Below are 26,303 nucleotides of genomic sequence, written 5' to 3'. Positions count from 1 at the left end.
GAGAGATGGAGAGGAGGTGTGGAGAGGTTTCTGGTGGAGGTGGAGAGGTTTCTGGGAGAGGTGGAGAGGAGAGGTGGAGAGGAGTGGTGGAGAGGTTTCTGGTGGAGGTGGAGAGGTTTCTGGGAGAGGTGGAGAGGAGAGGTGGAGAGGTGGAGGGGTTTCTGGTGGAGGTGGAGAGGTTTCTGGGAGAGGTGGAGAGGAGAGGTGGAGAGGTTTCTGGTGGAGGTGGAGAGATTTCTGGGAGAGGTGGAAAGGTTACTGGGAGAGGTGGAGAGGTTTCTGGGAGTGGTGGAGGGGTTTCTGGGAGAGGTGGAGAGGAGAGGTGGAGGGAGAGGTGGAGGTGTTTCTGGTGGAGGTTGAGGTTGAGAGGTGGAGGGGAGAGGTGGAGAGGTTTCTGGTGGAGGTGGAGAGGTTTCTGGTGGAGGTGGAGAGGTTTCTGGGAGAGCTGGAGAGATTTCTGGTGGAGGTGGAGAGGTTTCTGGTGGAGGTGGAGAGGTTTCTGGGAGAGGTGGAGAGATTTCTGGTGGAGGTGGAGAGGTTTCTGGGAGAGGTGGAGGGGTTTCTGGGAGAGGTGGAGGGGTTTCTGGGAGAGGTGGGGGTCTCAAAAGGCCAGTTTTTTATATCTTCAACGGTGGTGGGATTTAGGGAAAATCCAGATTCAACAATTCTGTACATGATGAATGTCACCAGAGACATCAACAGATCAATAAACGCCCTAGAGTCTGAAATAGGGGAACTCCTGACGTTGGTTGAGACCACAGGAGACCGAGGCCATATTCAGGCCCTCAAGAGACCTGCTGGCTATCAGACCACAGGGGGCATTGGTGAGAAGTACGTTTCAGGGAATCTCTGAAATGGATGCCTCATCCAAATTTTTCTTTGGTTTAGAGAAAAAGAATGGACCAAGAATTATTCATTACCTCATATCAGCTGTTGAACAAGAGCTTACTAGCCGTAGTGAAATTAGAAAGAGGCCAGTACAGTTCTATGCTGAGCTCTACAAGTGTGAGTACAAAGAGAATAAAACAGTGACACAATAGTTCCATGATGGGCTCCCACAGGTGGCTGCAGAAGCTCAGGTTGAACTAGAACAACCATTGTCTTTGCAGGAGCTCAGGTTGAACTAGAGCAACCATTGTCTTTGCAGGAGCTCAGGTTGAACTAGAGCAACCATTGTCTTTGCAGGAGCTCAGGTTGAACTAGAGCAACCATTGTCTTTGCAGGAGCTATACACTGCATTAAAAGGCATGGAAAATGGAAGGGGACCAGGCATTGATGGGCTTCCCATTTACTTTTTAAAGTATTTTTGGGCCATGTTGGGAGAGGCTAGCAGTAGTTAACAATAGTTTGACCGGAGGGTTACTACCGATAAGCTGCAGGAGGGCTGTCCTCACCCTACTGCCAAAAAAAGGTGATCCTAGGGAAGTGAAGAACTGGAGGCCGGTGGCTTTATTGTGCACTGATTATAAGATCCTGTCCAAGGCTTTATCCAACAGGCTGAGGGAGGTGATGGGGCAAATCATACACACGGACCAGTCCTACTGGTTTCCCAGTAGGCAGATAGGGAATAACATTTCCCTGATTGTGGATTTTTGGGGTTGGATGCTGGTTTAATTTCATTTCATCAAGAAAAGGCATTTGTTCGAGTTGAACATCAATACTCAAGGCACACTTTTGAAGAATTTGGTTTGGTTTTAGTTTTCTTTGCAGGAATGTGATATGCCATCGCTATAGAGCCACTACTAAATGGCATTAGAATTCGCATTGAAGGGGTTACATTTCTGAGGATATTCCTCCTATTCGTCTCTCAGCCTACGTTGATGATATAGTACTGTTTGTGAAAAATCAAGCAGAGGTGGATAGTTTGAGTCTCATTGGTTGAGCGGTTTAGGGGAATATCCTATCCAAGGAAAATTGGGGAAAAAACTTGTGCTTTACAGATTGGAAAATGGTCTGGAAGGATAATGGCTTTGCCAGGGGGGCTGTAATGGCATAAGGGAGGAAGAATCTGGTGAAGGGCAAAATCATCACCTTAAAACAGTTAATGGCCATGGCTGGGCCCACCTCAATGGATGGAGGACGGGTGGCTGAACATTTGGGGTTGAGGTCGGAAAGGATTGTCGGACAACTGCTGGGAAGCTGCTGGAAGGCTCTGTCAGTAGAAGAGTGGTTTATACTTAATAATCACAAGAAGAAGGTACAAAATGAAAATGCCCAATTTTCAAGACTACGGATTACACCAAATATCCCAAAGTCAGAAAGAAAGGCATTATTAGTGGATTTGAGAGGGTGGGAAGAGGTGGGTTTGGATGAGGTGAATGGGAAAGACATGATATGGGGTGTGTCAAGGTTTTGAATAAAGATAAATTGAAGAATAGAAAATACACTCCTGGAGGGTAAAACTGGGCCTTGGTGACAAGGTAAAGCCAGCAAGGAGAGCATTGTACAAGCCACAATTACAAAAGGGCACTGGTGACATGCAATGGAGGGTTTTGCATGGCATCATTGCAGTTAATGCTTTTGTATCTGTCATTAAATCAGATGTTGGAGAAGGATGTCTTTTTTGCAACATAAAGATAAACAATTTTTCACTGTTTTATGGCGTGTGAGAGGATAAAGCCTCTTTGAAATACTTGAGTCTTTATTTACAGCTGTAGAGGAGATTTTCAATAACACTGTTTCATTTTGGGGTTTCAATATAGTAAGCAAAATAAAATAAAATGTCAACTGTTACATTTTCTTTTGGGACAAGCTAAGATGTCGTCACACCCTGATCTGTTTCACCTGTCCTCGTTATTGTCGCCACCCCCTCCAGGTGTCCCTTATATTCCCCAGTGTATTTATCCATGTGTTTCCTGTCTCTCTCTGACAGTTCGTCTTGTATGTTTCCAAGTTAACCAGCGTTTTTTCCCGTTCTCCTGCTTTTTGCATTCTCCTTTTTCTCGTCCTCCTGGTTTTGACCCTTGCCTGTTTCTGGACTTTCAGACCATTCTGCCTGCCTTGACCACAAGCCTGTCTGCCGCTCTATACCTCCTGGACTCTGATCTGGTTTTGACCTTTTTTTTTTACCCTTCTCTTGCCTACCCCTTTGGATTAATAAACATTGTAAGACTCCAACCATTTGCATCTGGGTCTCGCCTTGTGCCTTGATAGATGTAATTTTTTTCTGAGCAGGAAACATAAAATAGATACTAGATATGGACAGGATGTAAGATGTGTTTTTAAAGGATTAGTCAAATCTAGAATGAAAGTGAATTTTGAGTCCTTGTCAGCTGTAACAGATTGTTGTTGAGGAGAAGTGGGTTTATGAAGGAGCGGTTTGTTTTGTGAAAGAGAGAACTATTTTTTGTTGATGAAATTAGTTCATGTATATATATATATATATTTATATATATATACAGTATATGCTTTTTTATTTTATTTAACAGATTTTTATTTAGGAATGACACATTTGTTGTTAAATTTCTGAAAAGGCACAGTGTGCCATTATTTGTGTTAATAATTAAGAATGAAATAAAGGTTTTATAAAAACTCAACTCTCTCTCTATACACTATATGACCAAAAGTATGTGGTCACCTGCTTGTCGAACAACTCATTCCAAAATCATGGGTATTAATATGGAGTTGAAGTTGGTCCCCCATTTGCTGCTATAAATGCCTCCACTCATCTGGGAAGGCTTTCCACTAGATGTTGGAACATTGCTGCGGGGACTTCCACTTCCATTCCATTCAGCCACAAGAGCATTAGTGAAGTCAAGCACTGATGTTGGGGAATGAGGCCTGGCTCACAGTCATCATTCCAACTCATCGATGGGGTTGAGGTCAGGCCTCTGTGTAGGCCAATCAAGTTCTTCTACACCGATCTCAACAAACCATTTCTGTATGGATCTCATTTTGTGCACAGGGGCATTGTTATGCTGAAACAGGAAAGGGCCTTTCCCAAACTGTTGCCACAAAGTTGGAAGCACAGAATTGTCTAGAATGTAATTGTATGCTGTAGCGTTAAGATTTCCCTTCACTGGAACTAAGGAACATAGCCCGAAACATGAAAAAAATTCCCAGACCATTATTCCTCCTCCACTAAACATTACAGTCGGCACTATGCATTGGGGCAGGTAGTGTTTCCTGGCATCCACCAAACCCAGATTTGTCCATTGGGCTGCCAGATGGTGAAGCGTGATTCATCACTCCACTGCTCCAGAGTCCATTGACGGTGAGCTTTACAACACTCCAGCCGACGCTTGGTATTCCGCATGCTGATCTTACGCGCTTGAGCACATAGCAGTCCTGTTCTGTGAGCTTGTGTGGCGGCTGAGCCGTTGTTGCACCTAGACGTTTCTACTTCACAATAACAGCACTAGCAGGGCAGAAATCTGATGCACTGACTCGTTGGAAAGGTGACATCCAATGACGGTGCCAAGTTGAAAGTCACTGAGTAATGCCATTCTATTGCCAATGTTTGTCTATGGAGATTGCATGTCTGTGTGCTTGAAATAGCCAAATCCACTAATTTGAAGAGGTGTCAATATACTTTTGTATACATAGTATATCTCGTTCTCTCTCGCTCCTCTCCTCCCATCCTCTGACTCTCCCTAACCCCAATCTCTCTCTCTCTCTCTCTCAGAACTGGGTCATGCTGTGGTCCCAATGTACCTGGGGAGAGTTGCATTTTGGGTAGAGGGGGAGGGGGAAGCAGACTGACGAGCCGTTTCTGAATAAACCGATCATCTGACTGTACCCAGGGGAGACAAACACACACTGAGAATATATGTTTGCATAATCCCTCTCTCATTTTCTCTCTCTCTCTCTCCCTTTCTTTCTCTCTCTCTTTTTTCCCTCTTTCTTTCGTCTCCCTCTTTCTCTCAACACGTTATCCGTCTTACCTGCACATAATCTCGTGAGTCAGTAGAACCCGACACATCTCAGGGTTCTTATCCTGTCCCTCATAGATGATCGCCTGGAGAGGGAGAGAGGGAGAGAGGGAGAGAGGGAGAGAGGGAGAGAGGGAGAGAGATGTTTGTTAGTAAAACAGTTTGCCTCGTGGTGATTCTTCTTTACATCCTCACACAAAATGGTTTTCATCTGGTAGCATGAGATATATAACATGTGTGAGCAGTTGGTCTGCCAGACTGTAGTATAGTGCACCATCTGGCCCTTCCAGCACCTCTTCCAACATCCACAGTCCAGTTTCACCTCTCGCCAACTACACTTACAAACACACACACACACACACACACTATCACAATTCATGAAAGAGATGGTACCTGTTTGGTCATGGAATCGATGAGGCGCACGTAAAAGTCCTGTTCTGTCCTGATACCTATAGGCAGAGTGAGATATACCATAAAGAGAGAGAGATATACAGTAAAGAGAGATATATACAGTAAAGAGAGAATGATATACAGTAAAGAGAGAGAGAGATACAGTAAAGAGAGAGAGATACAGTAAAGAGAGAGAGAGATACAGTAAAGAAAGATATACCGTAAAGAGAGAGATATACAGTAAAGAGAGAATTATATTTAGTAAAGAGAGAGAGAGATATACAGTAAAGAGAGAATGATATACAGTAAAGAGAGAGATATACAGTAACGACAGAGATATACAGTAAAGAGAGAATGATATACAGTAAAGAGAGAGATATACAGTAAAGAGAGAATGATGGATACAGTAAAGAGAGAGAGATACAGTAATGATAAAGATATACAGTAAAGATAAATATATATACAGTAGAGATAGAGATATACAGTAAAGAGATATGCAGTTAAGATAAAGATATACAGTAGAGAGATATACCGTAAAGAGAGAGATATACAGTAAAGAGAGAATGATATAAAGTAAAGAGAGAGATACAGTAAAGAGAGAATGATATACAGTAAAGAGAGAGAGACAGATACGGTAAAGAGAGAATGATATACAGTAAAGAGAGATATACAGTAAAGAGAGAGAGAGATACAGTAAAGAGAATGATATACAGTAGAGAGAGAGAGATACAGTAAAGAGAATGATATGCAGTAAAGAGAGAGATAGATACAGTAAAGAGAGAGATATACAGTAAAGAGAATGATATACAGTAGAGAGAGATACAGTAAAGAGAATGATATACAGTAAAGAGAGAGATATACTGTAAAGAGAGAGGTATACAGTAAAGAGAGAGATATACAGTAAAGAGAATGATATACAGTAGAGAGAGAGATACAGTAAAGAGAATGATATACAGTAAAGAGAGAGATATACCGTAAAGAGAGGGGTATACAGTAAAGAGAGAGATATACAGTAAAGAGAGAGATATACAGTAAAGGGAATGATATACAGTAGAGAGACAGAGATACAGTAAAGAGAGATATACCGTAAAGAGAGAGGTATACAGTAAAGAGAGAGGTATACAGTAAAGAGAGAGATATACAGTAAAGAGAGAGATATACAGTAAAGAGAACGATATACAGTAGAGAGAGAGAGATACAGTAAAGAGAATGATATACAGTAGAGAGAGAGAGATACAGTAAAGAGAATGATATACAGTAGAGAGAGAGAGATACAGTAAAGAGAATGATATTCAGTAAAGAGAGAGATACACAGTAAAGAGAGATGTACAGTAAAGAGAGAGATATACAGTAAAGAGAATGATATACAGTAGAGAGAGAGAGATACAGTAAAGAGATATGTACAGTAAAGAGAATGATATACAGTAAAGAGAGAGATACAGTAAAGAGAGAGATATACCGTAAAGAGAGAGATATACAGTAAAGAGAGAGATACAGTAAAGAGAGAGATGTACAGTAAAGAGAGAGATGTTAGAGATACAAATGGAGAGACAAAGATAGTTGGCCTATACACTGAGTATACCAAACATTAGGAAAATCCTTCTTTAACCTGTCTCCTCCCGTTCATCTACACTGATAGAAGTGGATTTAACAATTGGCATCAATGAGGGATAATAGCTTTCCTCAGGATTGACCATGTCAGTCTATGTCATGGAAAGATCAGGTGTTCTGAATATTTTGTACTCACTGTATGTACTTTACTTGAATTGAATGCTGTTAGTGTTTGCGATGTGCTCAGAAACATAGACCTAATGGTCATTTCAGTTTCAGATTCAATTCAAATACAATATTCTGGATTGGTTCATGTTAAAACAGACAGAAGGCCATTGTTCACCGAGCCACATACATAAGGTCCAACTATACATGATATAGGCTATTGAATAAACTATTTGTAAAAAGTAGATATTCCAAAATTATAGTATTAATAGGCTAATACTAATACTTACATTAAATTAATGATTTGTATAATAATAACAATCGGTGTTATTTTCATATATCAATAAAACATTTTACTGTCATTTTTTTAATCCCATATATTTTATTCAAATCATTTGTGTGTGTGTGTGTGTGTGTGTGTGTGTGTGTGTGTGTGTGTGTGTGTGTGCTGACCGTACCATTGCTGTATAGGAGCTGTAACCTGTACTGTATCCCATTGTTGGTTTTTTCCCCTGGCGTTTCCTGCCAACACACACTCAGTCACGTCAAGAAGAGCAAATCCACAACACACACTCAGTCACGTCAAGAAGAGCAAATCCACAACACACACTCAGTCACGTCAAGAAGAGCAAATCCACAACACACACTCAGTCACGTCACGAAGAGCAAATCCACAACACACACTCAGTCACGTCAAGAAGAGCAAATCCACAACACACACTCAGTCACGTCAAGAAGAGCAAATCCACAACACACACTCAGTCACGTCAAGAAGAGCAAATCCACAACACACACTCAGTCACGTCAAGAAGAGCAAATCCACAACACACACTCAGTCACGTCAAGAAGAGCAAATCCACAACACACACTCAGTCACGTCAAGAAGAGCAAATCCACAACACACACTCAGTTAAGTCACAAAGTGCAAATCCACAACACACACAGATTTACAAAAGGCCAAAACATTATCTTTAAATGTACTAAAATATACATTTCAATATCAGAAACGATATAATAACTTTAAAAAACGATATGTCAATCATTTCCAAAAAACGTCCCAAGAGAAACAGAACTGATGGGAATGACTTCACTGCCTTAGTGCCATATAAAAGTGAAATGACTATTGGTAGGCTACAGAATTCTGGCTTATAATACTATACTAATACATTATATTGTTTTGAACCAAATACATTAGATGTTAATACTGCAACAATAGCCTACTAGAAGAAAATTGCATGTCTAAAGAGTTGACTGGAGACACTTGCAAACTTGCATAAATAATTCAAAACGGTTAGTGCTGTAATATTGTCAATAGCTATAAATTATGCTACAATTTCGCATTAAAACAATGGAATATGAGCACATGATCGACGCGCCCAGGGATTTGAATAATTAATACAACACAAAGTATCGAACAGCTTGGACTGCGGATTCCTTCCATGTGTTCTAAACTAATATAAGAAAAACTCTAATCCATAGCTATATAAATTATTGTAAGACAACATTTGTATTGCTAATTGTAGTAGTAAATTAAGCAATATATTAATAAGGCTCATGTATGTAAATAAACTGCTGCAGATGTCAAATCAATGTATAATGTTTTAGGAAATCTCACTTTTTCCTTTTCAACAAATCCAACGAAGCTGGTTCTCTCTATCTCCACCGGCTGGCCTTGTCTGTCGTACAGAGCCAGCACAAAGTGGAAGAAGTTGGACTTGCGGAGGTTGGAGGGCGGTTGCTTCTCGAAATGTGCCCGGGCCAGAGCCACGCCGCTGCGGATACAAGTAGCACCAAGCCCCGTTAGCACAACTTTCACATGGATGCCACTGAATTCGCTCACAAATTACAAATTATTTCAAAAATTTGAAGTAAAAGAGTAAAACACTAAAGTTCTGGTCCCCGAAATCGTCAATATATCTTGATTTTTATTTTACATTTGAACCAATTTTTAAAAATAAATTCAGACTGAAATGTCATATTTGAAGTTATTTGCACATTTCTGAAAACAGTTCTGGGTCAAAACATATATTTACAAACTGTCAAAGTATAGCCTTAGCCAATATGAATAGTTTGGATTTGGTCGCTAACGTTACATGAATAGCCTATGCTAGATGGGGGGCCGTTTTGTCGATTGTAATAATCAACCTGTCTCAAAAATAGTGGTTGTATTATTGTTTTACTGCGTTATAATTATTATCGTTTAATTATAAATAACTCAGTGCTAATAACTAGGCCCGTGTCTGACATGTTTTTAGTCCTTTGGATATAGTGTTAATTTTGATTGATTTAATAGGCTACTAGCTAATAGGCTACAGAAAACAGAAATACAAACAGTATGTAGGCTATGCTATAGCCTAGCTTCAATCACAGACATAAAGCCTGCATTCAAAAGCTATAATAAAATATCCCTAGTCAATATTAGGCTATACGCCCAGAAAAGAAAACCAGCAGTCCATTGGGAGCGCAATCCTGTCCCTAAACACATGTGGTCCTTCTGGCTAGCCACGTCGGGCTTACCTCTGGGCGGCTGTGCTGACGTCCAGCAGCCCGGCGCCCTGCATCCAGCTCCGAACAGCGTTCATCCCGGCCACCATGGGCTCTTCTTTCATAATACTTCCGCTCCTCTGGATGTTCTCCTGGACCCCAAACATCAAAACTCACGGTTCCTCCTCCCGTCACTCACTATTTCCCTCTCGCCCCCTCTCTCTATCGTTTCCTTCCTTCCCCGTGGCTTTTGATCACACAGACGGCGATAGAGATGGTTAGGTGTAATGTTTATCACTTATTTTTTAGTTTTCTCTCAGTAACGAGAGAGCGAGAGAAATATGAACGATATGAGGGTCTGCTCGTGGACTGGGAAAAGGAGCTGTCAACATCCAGGGATCAGTGACCTGTGCGTCAACAACTCTTGTGAAGAAGATACGTGTTCCTGGACCATCAGGTGAAAGTGACGAGGGGGAGCCAAGAGGATGAGAAGCGCTGGGTGTCTTCTGGTTCAAGGAGCGCTGCCAGAAGTCATTAAACGTCACTTAAAAAGAAAGAGACAATATTTTAGAGAAGACAAACAGGCATCAACCAATCAAACAAGTGTTCTGTCTTCCTCTAGCCTACTGTTGTTTTTTTTCTTTCAGAAATCTCTCTAGTTCTCAGATAAAAGGAGCGCGCGAGGATTAGGCATTAAGGAAGTCCCACAGAAGAGGCAAAACCTCCACCAGGCGATTGATCCGTTCGTTGCTCCTGTCCTTTCGGGAGTGATTTGTGGTATATCGTTATTTTCTTGTCAAAGGAATCACTTCTGAAAGTCTCCGGCAAACCGAATACCGAATACCAGTGAACTCAGCTCGAAGGGAAGCGGGCGTGTCTGGCGAAGTGGAGGGTAACGCCCCCAAACACAGTGCGTGCAGGGTCGTTGATCATCATCTATCGATGGTCCTCAACTCAACCATGTTGCATCCCCAGCCTGATACGCACACACAGTCCCGCCCCAACCACTTAACCAGAGAGTGTGTGTGTGCGTGCGTGATCAATGGGCATGCCTTGTGATTTGACATCTCTCTCTCGCTCTCAGACACACACACACACGCACGCTTTTTTAATGCAATACTGCCATCTATTGTCTCATTCCCAACCAGAGAAGATCACTACCTCTACTTTGTCTATAGACATATAATCTACTCCTCTCACCATAGCGGGGAAGTAGGGGTGCTGCAGCACCCACTGATAAATGGAAATACTTTGGCCAAAACCTCCCCAATTTTTCCCTTAAATGTTGTACTTCTGTCTGAACATTTACCTCCCGAGTGGTGCAGCAGTTTAAGGCACTGAATCTCAGTGCAAAGGGTGTCACTACAGTCCCTGGTTCGAATCCTGGCTGTATCACATCTGGCTGTTCTTGGGAGTCCCGTAGGGCGGTGCACAATTGGCCCAGCGTAGTCTGGGTTTGGCTGGGGTAGGCTGTCATTGTAAGTAATAATTTGTTCTTAACTGGCTTGCCTAGATAAAATACAGAAGATCAGTAGCTTCTAGATGACAAGCACTTCCAGTTGGGAAGACCAAAATGTGGGCATCACCCACGCCACAAATAGAACAGCTTGTTGTGTTGCGGACATGGAAACAATCTAAGCTCTAACCCTAGGTCTTTTACTTAAAATGGGTACCCCAGCAATGTTTGCCAGTCCTGACTTGAAATGGGAACTGCCATCTATGGATTATATTTGTATTAATGGTTGTGGCAGTCAGTTTGCCTTCTACAAATTGCTGCATTTTCATCATTGGGTTAGTCAGTGTCACTGGTAGGTTGATTGTGTAGCCTGCTATAGCCTACACGATATATACAGGGCATTCGGGAAGTATTTACACCCCTTTCATTTTTCTACATTTTGTTACGTTACAGCCTTATTCTAAAATGTGTCAAATTTATTTTTTCCGCCTCATCAATCAACACTCAATACCCCATAATGACAAAGCAAAAACAGATGATTTTTTTTTGCAAATTTATTCAAAAGAAAAAAAGGAAATATCACATTTACATAAGTATTCAGAACCTTTACTCAGTACTTTGTTGAAGTGCCTTTGGCAGCGATTACAGCCTCGAGTTTTCTTGGGTATGACACTAAAAGCTTGGCACAGATGTACTTGGGGAGCTTCTCCCATTCTTCTCTGCAGATCCTCTCAAGCTCTGTCAGGTTGGATGGAGAGTGTTGCTGCACAGATATTTCCAGGTCTCTCCAGAGATGTTTGAACTGGTTCAAGTCCGGGCTCTGTCTGGGCCACTCAAGCACATTCAGAGACTGGTCCCGAAGCCACTTCTGCGTTGTCTTGGCTGTGTGCTTAGCGTCGTTGTCCTGTTGGAAGGTAAACCTTCGCCCCAGTCTGAGGTCCTGAGTGCAGTGGAGCAAGATTTCATCAAGGATCTCTTTGTACTTTGCTCTGTTCATCTTTCCCTCGATCCTGAGTAGTCACCCAGTCCCTGCCGCTGCAAAGTATACCCACAGCTTGATGCTGCCACCACCATGCTTCACCACCATGCTTCACCGTCCCAGCTTTTCTCCAGAGGTGACGCTTGGTATTCAGGCCAAAGAGTTCAATCTTGGTTTCATCAGACCAGAAAATATTGTTTCTCATGATCTGAGTACTTTAGGTGCCTTTTGGCAAAGTCCAAGCGGTCTGTCATATGTCTTTTATAAAGACTTGATTGGTGGAGTGCTGCATAGATGGGTGTCCTTCTGGAAGCTTCTCCCATCTCCACAGAGGAACTCTGGAGCTCTGTCAGAGTGACCATTGGGTTCTTGGTCAATCCCTGACAAATGTTCTTCTTCCCCGATTGCTCAGCTCTAGAAAGAATCTTGGTGGTTCCAAACTTCTTCCATTTAAGAATGATGGAGGCTGCAGACATTTTTTGGAAGTCTTCCCCAATCCTGTGTCTCAACACAATCCTGTCTCAGATCTCTACAGAAAATTCCTTCAACCTCATGGCTTGGTTTTTTCTATGACACTGTCAACTGTGGGACCTTACATAGGTAGGTGTGTGCCTTTACAAATGATATATATATTTTAACCTTTATTTAACTAGTCAAGTCAGTTAAGAACAAATTCTTATTTATAATGACAGCCTACCCTGGACAGACACGGACGATTGGGACTCCCAATCATGTGCAGCCTGGATTCAATCCAGGGACTGTAGTGATGCCTCTTGCACTGAGATGCAGTGCCTTAGAACTCTGCGCCACTCGGGGGCTTCAAATAATGTCCAATCAATTGCATTCACCACAGGTTGACTCCAATCAAGTTGTAGAAACAACTCAAGGATGATCAATGGAAACAGGATGCACTTGAGCTCGCTTTAGAGTCTCATAGCAAAGGGTCTGAATACTTATGTAAATGAGGTATTTCTGTTTTTTCTTTTTTTTTCATTTGCAAACATTTCTCAAAACCTGTTATTCGTTTTTTCATTATGGGATATTGTGTGTAGATTGATGAGGAAGAACATGTATTTAATCAATTTTAGTTGTAAAGTATCAAAATGTGAAAAGTAAGGGGGTCTGAATACTTTCCAAATGTACACCAAACATACACTATTGGCAAGAGTTTCGGTAGGAAAACATATACCAAATACCAGGGTTTCGTTAGGAAGACATATATACCAAATACCAGGGTTTCCGTTAGGAAAACATATACCAAATACCAGGGTTTCCGTTAGGAAAACATATACCAAATACCAGGGTTTCCGTTAGGAAAACATATATACCAAATACCAGGGTTTCCGTTAGGAAAACATATATACCAAATACCAGGGTTTCCGTTAGGAAAACATATATACCAAATACCAGGGTTTCCGTTAGGAAAACATATATACCAAATACCAGGGTTTCCGTTAGGAAAACATATATACCAAATACCAGGGTTTCCGTTAGGAAAACATATATACCAAATACCAGGGTTTCCGTTAGGAAAACATATATACCAAATACCAGGGTTTCCGTTAGGAAAACATATATACCAAATACCAGGGTTTTCCGTTAGGAAAACATATATACCAAATACCAGGGTTTCCGTTAGGAAAACATATATACCAAATACCAGGGTTTTCCGTTAGGAAAACATATATACCAAAAACCAGGGTTTCCGTTAGGAAAACATATACCAAATACCAGGGTTTTCCGTTAGGAAAACATATACCAAATACCAGGGTTTCCGTTAGGAAAACATATATACCAAAAACCAGGGTTTCCGTTAGGAAAACATATATACCAAAAACCAGGGTTTCCGTTAGGAAAACATATACCAAATACCAGGGTTTTCCGTTAGGAAAACATATACCAAATACCAGGGTTTCCGTTAGGAAAACATATATACCAAATACCAGGGTTTCCGTTAGGAAAACATATATACCAAATACCAGGGTTTTCCGTTAGGAAAACATATATACCAAAAACCAGGGTTTCCGTTAGGAAAACATATACCAAATACCAGGGTTTTCCGTTAGGAAAACATATACCAAATACCAGGGTTTTCCGTTAGGAAAACATATACCAAATACCAGGGTTTCCGTTAGGAAAACATATACCAAATACCAGGGTTTCCGTTAGGAAAACATATACCAAATACCAGGGTTTCCGTTAGGAAAACATATATACCAAATACCAGGGTCTACGTTAGGAAAACATATACCAAATACCAGGGTTTTCCGTTAGGAAAACATATACCAAATACCAGGGTTTCCGTTAGGAAAACATATACCAAATACCAGGGTTTTCCGTTAGGAAAACATATACCAAATACCAGGGTTTCCGTTAGGAAAACATATATACCAAATACCAGGGTTTTCCGTTAGGAAAACATATATACCAAAAACCAGGGTTTCCGTTAGGAAAACATATACCAAATACCAGGGTTTTCCGTTAGGAAAACATATACCAAATACCAGGGTTTTCCGTTAGGAAAACATATACCAAATACCAGGGTTTCCGTTAGGAAAACATATACCAAATACCAGGGTTTCCGTTAGGAAAACATATACCAAATACCAGGGTTTCCGTTAGGAAAACATATATACCAAATACCAGGGTCTACGTTAGGAAAACATATACCAAATACCAGGGTTTTCCGTTAGGAAAACATATACCAAATACCAGGGTTTCCGTTAGGAAAACATATACCAAATACCAGGGTTTCCGTTAGGAAAACATATATACCAAATACCAGGGTTTCCGTTAGGAAAACATATATACCAAATACCAGGGTTTTCCGTTAGGAAAACATATATACCAAATACCAGGGTTTCCGTTAGGAAAACATATATACCAAAAACCAGGGTTTCCGTTAGGAAAACATATACCAAATACCAGGGTTTCCGTTAGGAAAACATATATACCAAATACCAGGGTCTACGTTAGGAAAATTTGGACTGACAGGGACTGGGAGAAGATTTTAATATCATCAGACATTTGAGAAATGTACCTGTCATCCATTTTCATTTGGTGCGAAACCCATTAGGGCGTCCAACCACGCGACCAGAGCGTCAATACATTAGGGATATTGGCGAAATGAGTCCCATTTATTCCTTGTGTTTCGATGTGTAGGATATGCAAAACTGTATAGCCTATTGTTCTATTGTTTTTTTCCTTTATTTAAACAACAAATGTCCACCTCACGGCTCAGCTGTCAGAGATATAAGCAGTAAACAACAGGGCATTGCATGCATAAACCTGTAGGCTTAGGCGTCCCTGTATGATTTAAATATGAATCAAATAAATATAAACGAAGAGACGCTTAGTTTAAGCCTAGGCCCAGAGTGAGCGCGAGATAGAGATATGCCTGCGGCATGCTATGACACCAACATGCATTTCTTTATGCCAGATGACTACTGCGTCTGCTATACAAATATAGGGGACAGGAGGCTAATTCGTTATTTTTTCGATCATAATATTTTTAATAAAGATAAGCATTATATTGTTAGATTATAGGAGTAACTCTGGTAGGCCTAAAACATTCTTCCTCACCACAAATTCAACTGTAAGAGTCAGTGGGAGCACTGGAGTGCACTGCCTTCATATCACAGGCCAGCGGTATAATAGGGTAATAGCCACACCACACCAAACTTTCACAACATTTTCGAAACTTTATTAGGGTAATATCAAAGTAAGTCAATCCATTGTTTATATGGAAAATACAAGCATTTTATAATATTGTGGCAAACACAACAATACAGTTGTATCAAACAATGAAAATTAAAGAAAACACTTGCGAACTGGTTTAAACCTTCACAGAAGTTTGAAAAGGCTGTATTGCAGCAATTACCAATGAAAACTAGTGCCTACCATACCAAACAAATGACAGCAATAGACTCATTACATTTATTTGACAAAAAGGCCTACATATAACCTATCTTAAACTAAATATGGAGCACACAATTAAAGACCGACAAACTTAATTTAACCAACAAAAATGTCTCAACAGAATGAAACGAAACACATTTAGCATATATAAAGAACTGGTTTAGATTAATAAATAGGCCTACAATACTAATAATTATATACAATAATTATAGAACAGATTATTATGAATACGATTTTTTTTTACAAATATAATAAACTGCATCCTATCTAAATAGTAATTTGCACAGAATCCTGCATTTTGCCATTTTTTGCCATTAAAAAACATTTCTGCTAACGTCTTCTATCATATAAATGACGTAGAATTGCAGGAAATGCATTTATAAAAGGCACATTTTCTTCTCCAGATCCTGCTAAAAAAATCTACGTGTGATAAACGTGTCTCCTCAACTGTATGTCACTACGCAAAGGCGAACATAGATACATGCAATGCTTTATTATAAATGGCCTTTTTTTTTACCAAAGTGAAAAAAAATGTTGACAACAAATTCTCTTTTAGCCCAACCCATTTAGCCCAATGTTCCAAACCCAAAGGAGCGAGCCACATGAGCCTGTCAGGAGACTACATTACCCAATAGTCTTTCCTGGCAGTTGCTGAAGATCGTGTTTTAGTGTGACGTTGGTTATTTCGGTCTTGCGATGACTATCACTTGTCTTGGTGACACTTGGAGCAATGTGGAATACACCTGCCAGAGTATGTCATTTAGATGACTATCCATTCTATGCGTCACTAAGACTGCGTTTACTCAAGCAGACGAAATTTGATCTTATGCCCAATTATTGACAAAAGAGCTGATCTGCATTAGGCTGCCTGTGTAAATGCAGCCATATAATTTTTGATGACTCGATGCAGCCATATAATGAAAATGACTCGATGTGACAATTGAGGTTTTACACATTGTCCAGAGAAGGGAGAAGGGATGAATGGTTGGTATGACCTCACAGAGGGGGTGGAGTTTGAAACCAGCAACAGCCAAGTGTGACAAAGGGTCAGTAGTACACACTCACAGAACAGGACCTTCTCTCCAGTAGATGTACTAGTAGAGTTGTCCTACACTCACAGGACAGGGCCTTCTCTCCCGTAGATGTACTAGTAGAGTTGTCCTACACTCACAGGACAGGGCCTTCTCTCCCGTAGATATACTAGTAGAGTTGTCCTACACTCGCAGGACAGGACCTTCTCTCCAGTAGATATACTAGTAGAGTTGTCCTACACTCACAGGACAGGACCTTCTCTCCCGTAGATATACTAGTAGAGTTGTCCTACACTCACAGGACAGGACCTTCTCTCCCGTAGATATACTAGTAGAGTTGTCCTACACTCACAGGACATGACCTTCTCTCCCGTAGATATACTAGTAGAGTTGTCCTACACTCACAGGACAGGACCTTCTCTCCCGTAGATATACTAGTAGAGTTGTCCTACACTCGCAGGACAGGACCTTCTCTCCAGTAGATATACTAGTAGAGTTGTCCTACACTCACAGGACAGGACCTTCTCTCCCGTAGATATACTAGTAGAGTTGTCCTACACTCACAGGACAGGACCTTCTCTCCCGTAGATATACTAGTAGAGTTGTCCTACACTCACAGGACAGGACCTTCTTTCCCGTAGATGTACTAGTAGAGTTGTCCTACACTCACAGGACAGGGCCTTCTCTCCCGTAGATGTACTAGTAGAGTTGTCCTACACTCACAGGACAGGACCTTCTCTCCCGTAGATGTACTAGTAGAGTTGTCCTACACTCACAGGACAGGACCTTCTCTCCCGTAGATATACTAGTAGAGTTGTCCTACACTCGCAGGACAGGACCTTCTCTCCCGTAGATGTATTAGTAGAGTTGTCCTACACTCACAGGACAGGACCTTCTCTCCCGTAGATGTATTAGTAGAGTTGTCCTACACTCACAGGACAGGACCTTCTCTCCCGTAGATGTACTAGTAGAGTTGTCCTACACTCACAGGACAGGACCTTCTCTCCCGTAGATGTACTAGTAGAGTTGTCCTACACTCACAGAACAGGACCTTCTCTCCAGTAGATGTACTAGTAGAGTTGTCCTACACTCACAGGACAGGACCTTCTCTCCCGTAGATGTACTAGTAGAGTTGTCCTACACTCACAGGACAGGACCTTCTCTCCCGTAGATGTACTAGTAGAGTTGTCCTACACTCACAGGACAGGACCTTCTCTCCCGTAGATGTACTAGTAGAGTTGTCCTACACTCACAGGACAGGACCTTCTCTCCCGTAGATGTACTAGTAGAGTTGTCCTACACTCACAGGACATGACCTTCTCTCCCGTAGATGTACTAGTAGAGTTGTCCTACACTCACAGGACAGGACCTTCTCTCCCGTAGATATACTAGTAGAGTTGTCCTACACTCACAGGACAGGACCTTCTCTCCAGTAGATTTGTTGCATCATATTATAGCAAAGCTAAAAAAAACTTGCTTCTTATATGACACATATTTAGAACTCGTATTTTTTTTTTCAAGAGGGGGGCAATAAATGAAGTGATAGAACCTGTTTTCTGTTTTCTGTCTTCTATTTGAGTTGAATATTCTGTCCTTGTTTTCAGACATTACATATTGGGTTCCAAAGTATCAAATTGCATGGCATCAGGGTGGTCTGCCAGACTCGCTATCTGTGAAGGTCAGTGACTGATGTGAAAGAGCACAAGTGTGCACACACACACACACACACACACACACACACACACACACACACACACACACACACAGGGCTGTCGTTCAGCACACTTGTTTGATGTTTGCCCACTGGGTAAAGAACACTGTAGGTGAAGTCCCTTGGGCTGCTCTATTTAAGTCCTCCAGCAGCTACACGATCTCCAAGCATCCAGAAATAGAGATGTCTATGAACAGTTGGAGGATTGATGATCCAACTTGCTTTATTTATTTATTTTAATTTACCCTTATTTAACTAGGCAAGTCAGTTAAGAACAAATTCTTATTTTCAATGGCAGCCTGGGTTAACTGCCTGTTCAGGGGCAGAACAACAGACTTGTACCTTGTCAGCTCAGGGATTTGAACTTGCAACCTTCCGGTTAATAGTCCAACACACTAACCACTAGGCTACCCTGCCACCCCCTGTCATTTCACATCCAAACGGGGTGTGTGTGTGTGTGTTTGTTGTTCTCAGTTGTGTTTGTCATATTGAGTCATGGCCAGTGAGTGAGGACAAAACAACTATATATATATACAGTGCTTCAGTATCTCACTGTTTCAGCTTGGTTTCACTCAGGAGAAGAAGGTATTACCAGTATGCAGATCTGCAGGGATGCATGTTTTTTTTTTACAATATGGCTGGTTTACCTTACGTTTGAGGTTGAAACTTTTCAAGGTAAAGTCACTTTTCCATATTTTGCCAGTCATGTTCTTACTGTGCATTGGAATGTTTATGTTTCTTTGACCAAAAGGTCGTAATTTTCAAAACATACAAATATTGACCAACAAAGGAGGGAGCCACATGAGCCTGTCAGGAGACTACATTACCCAAGAGTCTTTCCCGGCGGGGTCGAAAGTTGTTTTCAAGTGTGATGTTGGTTATGTCGGATTTGCGATGACCATCACCTGTCTCGGTGAAACCTGGAAAAATGTGACATCTACCTGCCGGAGTATGTCATTTACATGACTATATGTGCGTTTACACAGGCAGCCTAAAATACCTGACCTGATTTGTCACAATACCAATAATAGTAAACAAGTATCTGCATTAGGCTGCCTGTGTAAACGGAGCCGTAAAATGTACATGAATGGAAGTGACTATTGTCACTTTACACACTGTCTATTTGAATCTCCTAATGTACTTTATATTTAACACACTGTCTATTTGAATCTCCTAATGTACTTCATATTTAACACACTGTCTATTTGAATCTCCTAATGTACTTTATATTTAACACATTGTCTATGACAGTGGTCACCAACCGTTTCGATCGCGATCGACTGGTAAATCTTTAAGACATTCTTAGTCGATCACCAAACATTTCTGTAAAAACCCAATGATAAAGCCTTGTGTTGCTATTTTTTGTCGGTAGCTGCACTTGATTCAGCAGCCTTAGCGCCAGGAAGGCAAAGTGTTTCCATTTAAACAATGTCATGTGTCTGAAGGTGGATATCCACCTACCTGGCAGACCCAGCGAGCCAATCAAGTGCACCTATAGGCCAACCGTTAGCCAATCAGATAGCTCAGATCACCGTGTCTGCACTGTTTCTTTGAGCCAGACTGTCAAAATAAGCACTAAACACACAGCAAAGTTGAAACTGTGAGATTTAAAAACCATTAAACCATTACAGAGATACACAATGAATACAACAAAGAGCTGCTGTTCTTATGAGTTCCTGTTTCCAGTTGTTATTCAGCACTGTCAACACTTTAAAAGCATTGCAGCTGCAATGAACGATAAGCTTGCGTTGTTATTATTAGCGGCTTGTGTCCTTTTTAATATCGAGGAATATTTCGCTTTCTCTGGTCATAGAAGTAACATGAATGGGTGAATGGGGCAGAAATAATGCAGTAAAACTGGAGTTTCGCCATCAGCTGGAAGACTGTGTCCCTTTTTCTCAGCGGAGTTCGGGAGAGCGAAGGGGCGGTGAGTCGGGTGAGAGGCAGGCTCGTCGCTGCTACCTCCCTTCACTCAGACTGACCATTAGATACAGGCCATCAGTCCAGTAAAACATATATACATAAATATATATATATATATACACAGTATCAGTCAAAAGTTTGGACACACCGACTCATTCAAGGGTTTTTCTTTATTTTCACTATTTTCTACATGGTAGAATAATAGACATCACAACTATGAAATAACACATATGGAATCATGTAGTAACAAAAACGTGTTAAACAAATCAAAATATATTTTATATTTGAGATTCTTTAAAGTAGCCACCATTGCCTTGATGACAGCTTTGCACACTCTTGGCTTCATGAGGAATGCTTTTCCAACAGTCTTGAAGGACCCACATATACTGAACACTTGTTGGCTGTTTTTCCTCCACTCTGCGGGCAAAGTTGTCCCAAACCATCTCAATTGGGTTGAGGTCGGGTGACTGTGCAGGGCAGGTCATCTGATGCAGCACGCCATCACTCTCTTCTTGGTCAATATGCAGTGATAATGTATTGGGCCAATCGCCTAATGCACAAACCTTATTGATAAATAACTATTTTTAATTGGTTCATGTTCATATGCTTATGTTTTTTAAGTCATGTTTAAAACAAATCTGAGCTGTAGATTGCATTTTGACTCACAAAGTGATCTTGACTCAGAAAAGGTTGTTGACCACTGGTCTATGAGAATCTCCAAATGTACTTCATAATTAACACATTGACTATGAGAATATCTTAATGTACTTTACATTAAACACATTGTCTATGAGAATCTTTATAATGCATGCCAATCTCTAATCATAACTACAGGATGAGCTGAGTTATGTATTTGTTATCATTTATCATTTTATCAATCTAAACTTATGATTCTGTTATCGTGTTATCATGTCTGTCCAGGGATATCCTGTGGCTCCCCTGGCGAAGTGATGAATGGCAGGTATGACCTCACAGAGGGGGTGGAGTTTGGAGCCAGAGTAACAGCCCAGTGTGACAAAGGGTCAGTAGTACACACTCACAGAACAGGACCTTCTCACCAGTAGGTTTCTTGCATCATATTATAGCACAGTTAAATAAAGGTTAAATAAAAAACATATAAATATATATTATAGCACAGCAAAATATTATATTTAGAACCCCAATGAACCCTTATTGTAAAAAAAGACTTGCTTCTTATATGGCACCGCTAAATGCTCTATATAGAACTCGTAATTTACATTCTTGTTCAATAATAGGCAATATATATGAAGGACGTGGTTAGCTACTGTATAACCTTTTTTCTGTCTTCTATTTGAGTTGAGTGTTCTGTCCTTGTTTTCAGACATTACATTGTGGGTTCCAAAGTACGGAATTGCATGGCAGCAGGGTGGTCTGGCAGAGTCGCTATCTGTGAAGGTCAGACTCACACACACGCAGACACACACACACACACGCAGACACACACACACACACACACACACACACACACACACACACGCACACACACACACACGCACAACCAATTGATTAAAAAATGAATGTGAACACACCATTATTTATTTATTGATATATTTGATGTTGCAGTGGTGAAGTGTGGAGCGCCTCCTGTTGTTGCCAATGGAAGTATGTTGTACAGAGCTGAAGAGTCGTATGCCTACAGAGAGGTGGTGGAGTATCAGTGTGACAGGCAACTGACTATGGATGGACCCAGGTTCTTACACTGCTCTGAAACAGGAGAGTTTGAGCCAAATCCACCTAAATGTATCGGTATGTTTCAGAATATAACATAGAAGGTGTTACTGAATAAATAATAAACTATTCCATTATGCTTTAAAAAAATCACAGATTGACCAATTGATTGATCAATTGAATTACTGATTGATTGCATGATAGATTTTTTAATTGGCTGATTGGTTGATTAATTGGTATATTCCTATTGGTTCATCATCAAAGACCTACATTTAATTGTAGGTAAAACATGAATTGGATATGTTACACATGGTGATGTTGTTGGTCCTATTTCTTGTATCCTAGACATAACTTGTCCAACACCTAACATTGATAAAGCTTTCCGCGTAGAGGGACATATACCTCCATACAAATACAAGTCTTTCATCAGATATGAATGTGAAAAAGGATATGAAATGGAAGGTGAATCAGGTCTTACCTGTGAAATAGACAGCCGCTGGTCAGCATCATACCCAACATGCAAAGGTAAGATGCATTGTGCACACATGATTTAATAGGTCTGTCTTGTCTAACTTGGATTGGTTCATAGATAAGTGTTTTATTATGAAAGAACTATTGTGATCCATTTAGATTGTTTATTTTAAATCACATGTCCTTGTCTTAGAACACTATGACATAAGCCCTTGTCTTAGTTATTAGAACACTATGACATAAGCCCTTGTCTTAGTTATTAGAACACTATGACATAATGGACTTGTCTGTAACGGTTTTCTAGGTGTGAAGGAGTCGGACCAAAATGCAGCGTGTAGATTGCGATCCATGTTTAATGAACAAACGTAACACGAATCTAAATACAAAACCTACAAAACAATAAACGTAACGAAAACCGAAACAGCCTAATACTGGTGCACATACACACAGAACAAAGACACTAAGGACAAATCACCCACAAAACACTCAAAGAATATAGCTGCCTAAATATGGTTCCCAATCAGAGAACGATAAACACCTGCCTCTGATTGAGAACCACTTCAGACAGCCATAGACTTAACTAGAACACCCCACTAAGCTACAATCCCAATACATACACACCACATACAAAAACCCATGCCACACCCTGGCCTGACCAAATAAATGAAGATAAACACAAAATACTTCGACCAGGGCGTGACATTGTCTTAGTTATTAGAACACTATGACATAATGGACTTGTCTTAGTTATTAGAACAATATGACATAAGGGACTTGTCTTAGTTATTAGAACACTATGACATAATGGACTTGTCCTAGGTATTAGAACATTATCACATAACCTCTGGTCTTAGTTATTAGAACACTATCAAATAATTGTAACCCTATTATAAGATTATCTCCTTGTGTTTATGTTTCAGCACTTGCTGACCGGATGTTCGACATAATGGTTTCATATCATATAATTGTTTCAAGAATGGTGGATATTTATTCAGAATTAGTATCGTCTTACAATGAAAGCAGAGAGAACAGGACCTTGAACTAGTTACCTGTTCCAAGACATGGAAGGAGGAGATGCGGTCTGCTCTGCTGTTATTGCAAGACACCCAACGAACATCTGAAAAACGAATTTCTATGACAACTTATGTTTGCATTATAGTGTCAAAAGACAGCAACCCTGAAGCTGAAAATGGTTTGTTTTCCAAGATTGGAGGTGAAATCAAAGGTGGACTCAGTAAGTCATTGGGAGGTTTATAAGTAACTATTTGTATAGCTGTATGCACAACTGTTTAAGTTCTCTGTAGGTATTCTATATAGGTTCTCTCTGTAGGTTCTCTCTGTAGGTATTCTATATAGGTTCTCTCTGTAGGTATTCTCTGTAGATTTTCACTGTAGGTTCTCTCTGTAGGTTCTCTCTGTAGGTATTCTATATAGGTTCTCTCTGTAGGTTCTCTCTGTAGGTATTCTATATAGGTTCTCTCTGTAGGTTCTCTCTGTAGGTATTCTATATAGGTTCTCTCTGTAGGTATTCTCTGTAGATTTTCACTGTAGGTTCTCTCTGTAGGTTCTCTCTGTAGGTATTCTATATAGGTTCTCTCTGTAGGTATTCTCTGTAGATTTTCACTGTAGGTTCTCTCTGTAGGTATTCTATATAGGTTCTCTCTGTAGGTATTCTCTGTAGATTTTCACTGTAGGTTCTCTCTGTAGGTTAATTCTTTATGTTATATATGTAGGTTCTCTTTGTAGCCTGCCGTTATATTGGGCTGTGAAGCCTAGGGTGGTTCATTCAGATTATTCAATTGTTTTGTATTGTTTTTCATTCTATTTAGGTGTAATTTTTATGGTGTAAATCCAACTTTTTACATTCCGCAACTTCCTTTTTTTCAGTCTGGATTTTCAACAAAATCCCAAAGGTAGAACTCAAGCTCCCCTGGATGAGGAAATGACAGATTTAGACTAAAAAACTATTAAACTCATCACATTGGGAAGGACATTCAGGACATCAAAATGAACCTTTACACATGTAGCTTTTACAGTAGTAACAATACATGTCTTCTGAAAAGTAGCTTGACTTCTGTTATCATTCCATACTTCATGAGCCAGACACTTTTCTCCCTCTACCACTAGAGGTCAGCAAAGTATTCACTTGAGCTTTACATACCCACATAATATATATGGACTTGAGCTTCACATACCCACATAATATATATGGACTTGAGCTGTGATACTCTTAAATGGTATTTGTGTGTGTGTGAGAGTGTGCATGTTTCTAACCCCTATGTGTGTGTGTGTGTGTGTGTGTGTTTCAGAATTTCCATCAATCCTATGTGGGTAAATGATTTCGTTCACATTGTCATTCCAGAACATTTCTTGTTTGTTTTGAGCCTATTGATAGTTGTATAGTGAGTCTGCCAGAAAAAGCTTACAACATTGTGGCATCTTCTGCTTTCATATGAAGGAACTAAACCAACCGCTGCTGACATAAGCTACATCCCTAATGTCACCATATTCCCTTTATAGTGCACTACTTTTGACCTGGGTCCATATGGCTATGATTAACAGTAGGGAACAGGGTGCCATTTGGGATGCACACGTATGGACTGTACAGGCAATGTTGGACAGCAGGTTACTTTGGGATGCACCCCTTGTCTATGGGCTAGACTGGCTGGGGTTTCCATTCATGTGACATGGAATTCCTGGCTGAAATTCACAACATAGATTCCCAAGTCATGTTGATCTATCCAACCAGTTTATAGGTACGTGTCCAGATTCTACCAGTTTAGAGGTACATGTAACAGCTTTCCTCCTCTTCTGAGAGGAGTAGCGAGAAGGATCGGAGGACCAATGCGCAGCGTGGTAAGTATCCATAACGTTTATTTACAGACAAACTGAACACTAGAAAACAAGAAACATGAAACGTACGAAACAGTACCGTGTGGCAACAAACACTCACACGGAAAACACCCACAACTCAAGTGAAACCCAGGATACCTAAGTATGATTTTCAATCAGAGACAACTGCCTCTGATTGAGAACCATACTAGGCTGAACTCAAAACCCCAACATAGAAAAACACAGACTGCCCACCCCAACTCACGCCTTGACCATACTAAATCAAGACAAAACAAATAAAAGGTCAGAACGTGACATACACCTTAGCCAAATATATTTAAACGCAGTTTCACAATTCCTGACATTTAATCCTAGTAAAATGTCCCTGTCTTAGGTCAGTTAGGATCACCACTTTATTTTAAGAATGTGAAATGTCAGAATAATAGTACAGATAGATTTATTTCAGCTTTTATTTCTTTCATTATATTCCCATTGAGTCAGAAGTTTGCATACACTAAATTAATATTTGGTAGCATTCCCTTTTAATTGTTTAACTTGGGTCAAACGAGTCGGGTAGCCTTCCACAAGATTCCCACAATAAGTTGAGTGAATTTTGGCCCATTCCTCCTGACAGCGCTGGTGTAACTGAATCAGGTTTGTAGGCCTCCTTGCTCGCACACACTTTTTCAGTTCTGCCAACAAATTCTCTGGGATTGAGGTCAGGGCTTTGTGATGGCCACTCCAATACCTTGACGCTGTTGTCCTTAAGCCATTTTGCCACAACTTTGGAAGTCTGCTTGGGGTCATTGTCCATATGTATGACACATTTGCG

General features: G+C 40.6%; 1 protein-coding gene and 1 pseudogene across 3 annotated transcripts; one reads left to right on the top strand and one right to left on the bottom strand.

Moving 5' to 3' along the window:
* The window catches only part of LOC112249471, a 135,857-nt pseudogene extending 125,483 nt beyond the window's left edge, over positions 1-10,374 (bottom strand).
* Positions 10,375-19,041: 8,667 nt separating this feature from the next.
* LOC112248300 (C4b-binding protein alpha chain) lies at positions 19,042-24,704 on the top strand. 3 transcript variants are annotated; one of them, XM_042325982.1, is made up of 7 exons: positions 19,042-19,231; positions 21,401-21,500; positions 21,822-21,895; positions 22,064-22,246; positions 22,514-22,693; positions 23,799-23,873; positions 24,527-24,704. In XM_042325982.1, exons 1-7 carry the CDS (start codon positions 19,153-19,155, stop codon positions 24,583-24,585), a joined length of 750 nt encoding a protein of 249 aa, XP_042181916.1. In that variant the 5' UTR covers positions 19,042-19,152; the 3' UTR covers positions 24,586-24,704. The 3 variants fall into 3 exon arrangements, with proteins under 3 accessions (XP_042181916.1, XP_042181915.1, XP_024272976.1); XM_024417208.2 differs by lacking the exon at positions 19,042-19,231 and adding an exon at positions 19,410-19,505; XM_042325981.1 differs by lacking the exons at positions 19,042-19,231; positions 24,527-24,704 and adding an exon at positions 19,367-19,505 and having other exon boundaries at positions 23,560-23,859.
* The last annotated feature ends 1,599 nt before the right edge of the window (positions 24,705-26,303 follow it).

Source organism: Oncorhynchus tshawytscha, linkage group LG08, assembly GCF_018296145.1.
Source record: "Oncorhynchus tshawytscha isolate Ot180627B linkage group LG08, Otsh_v2.0, whole genome shotgun sequence".
NCBI classification, from domain to species: Eukaryota; Metazoa; Chordata; class Actinopteri; order Salmoniformes; family Salmonidae; genus Oncorhynchus; species Oncorhynchus tshawytscha.
This window is presented reverse-complemented; position numbering and strand designations above follow the sequence as displayed.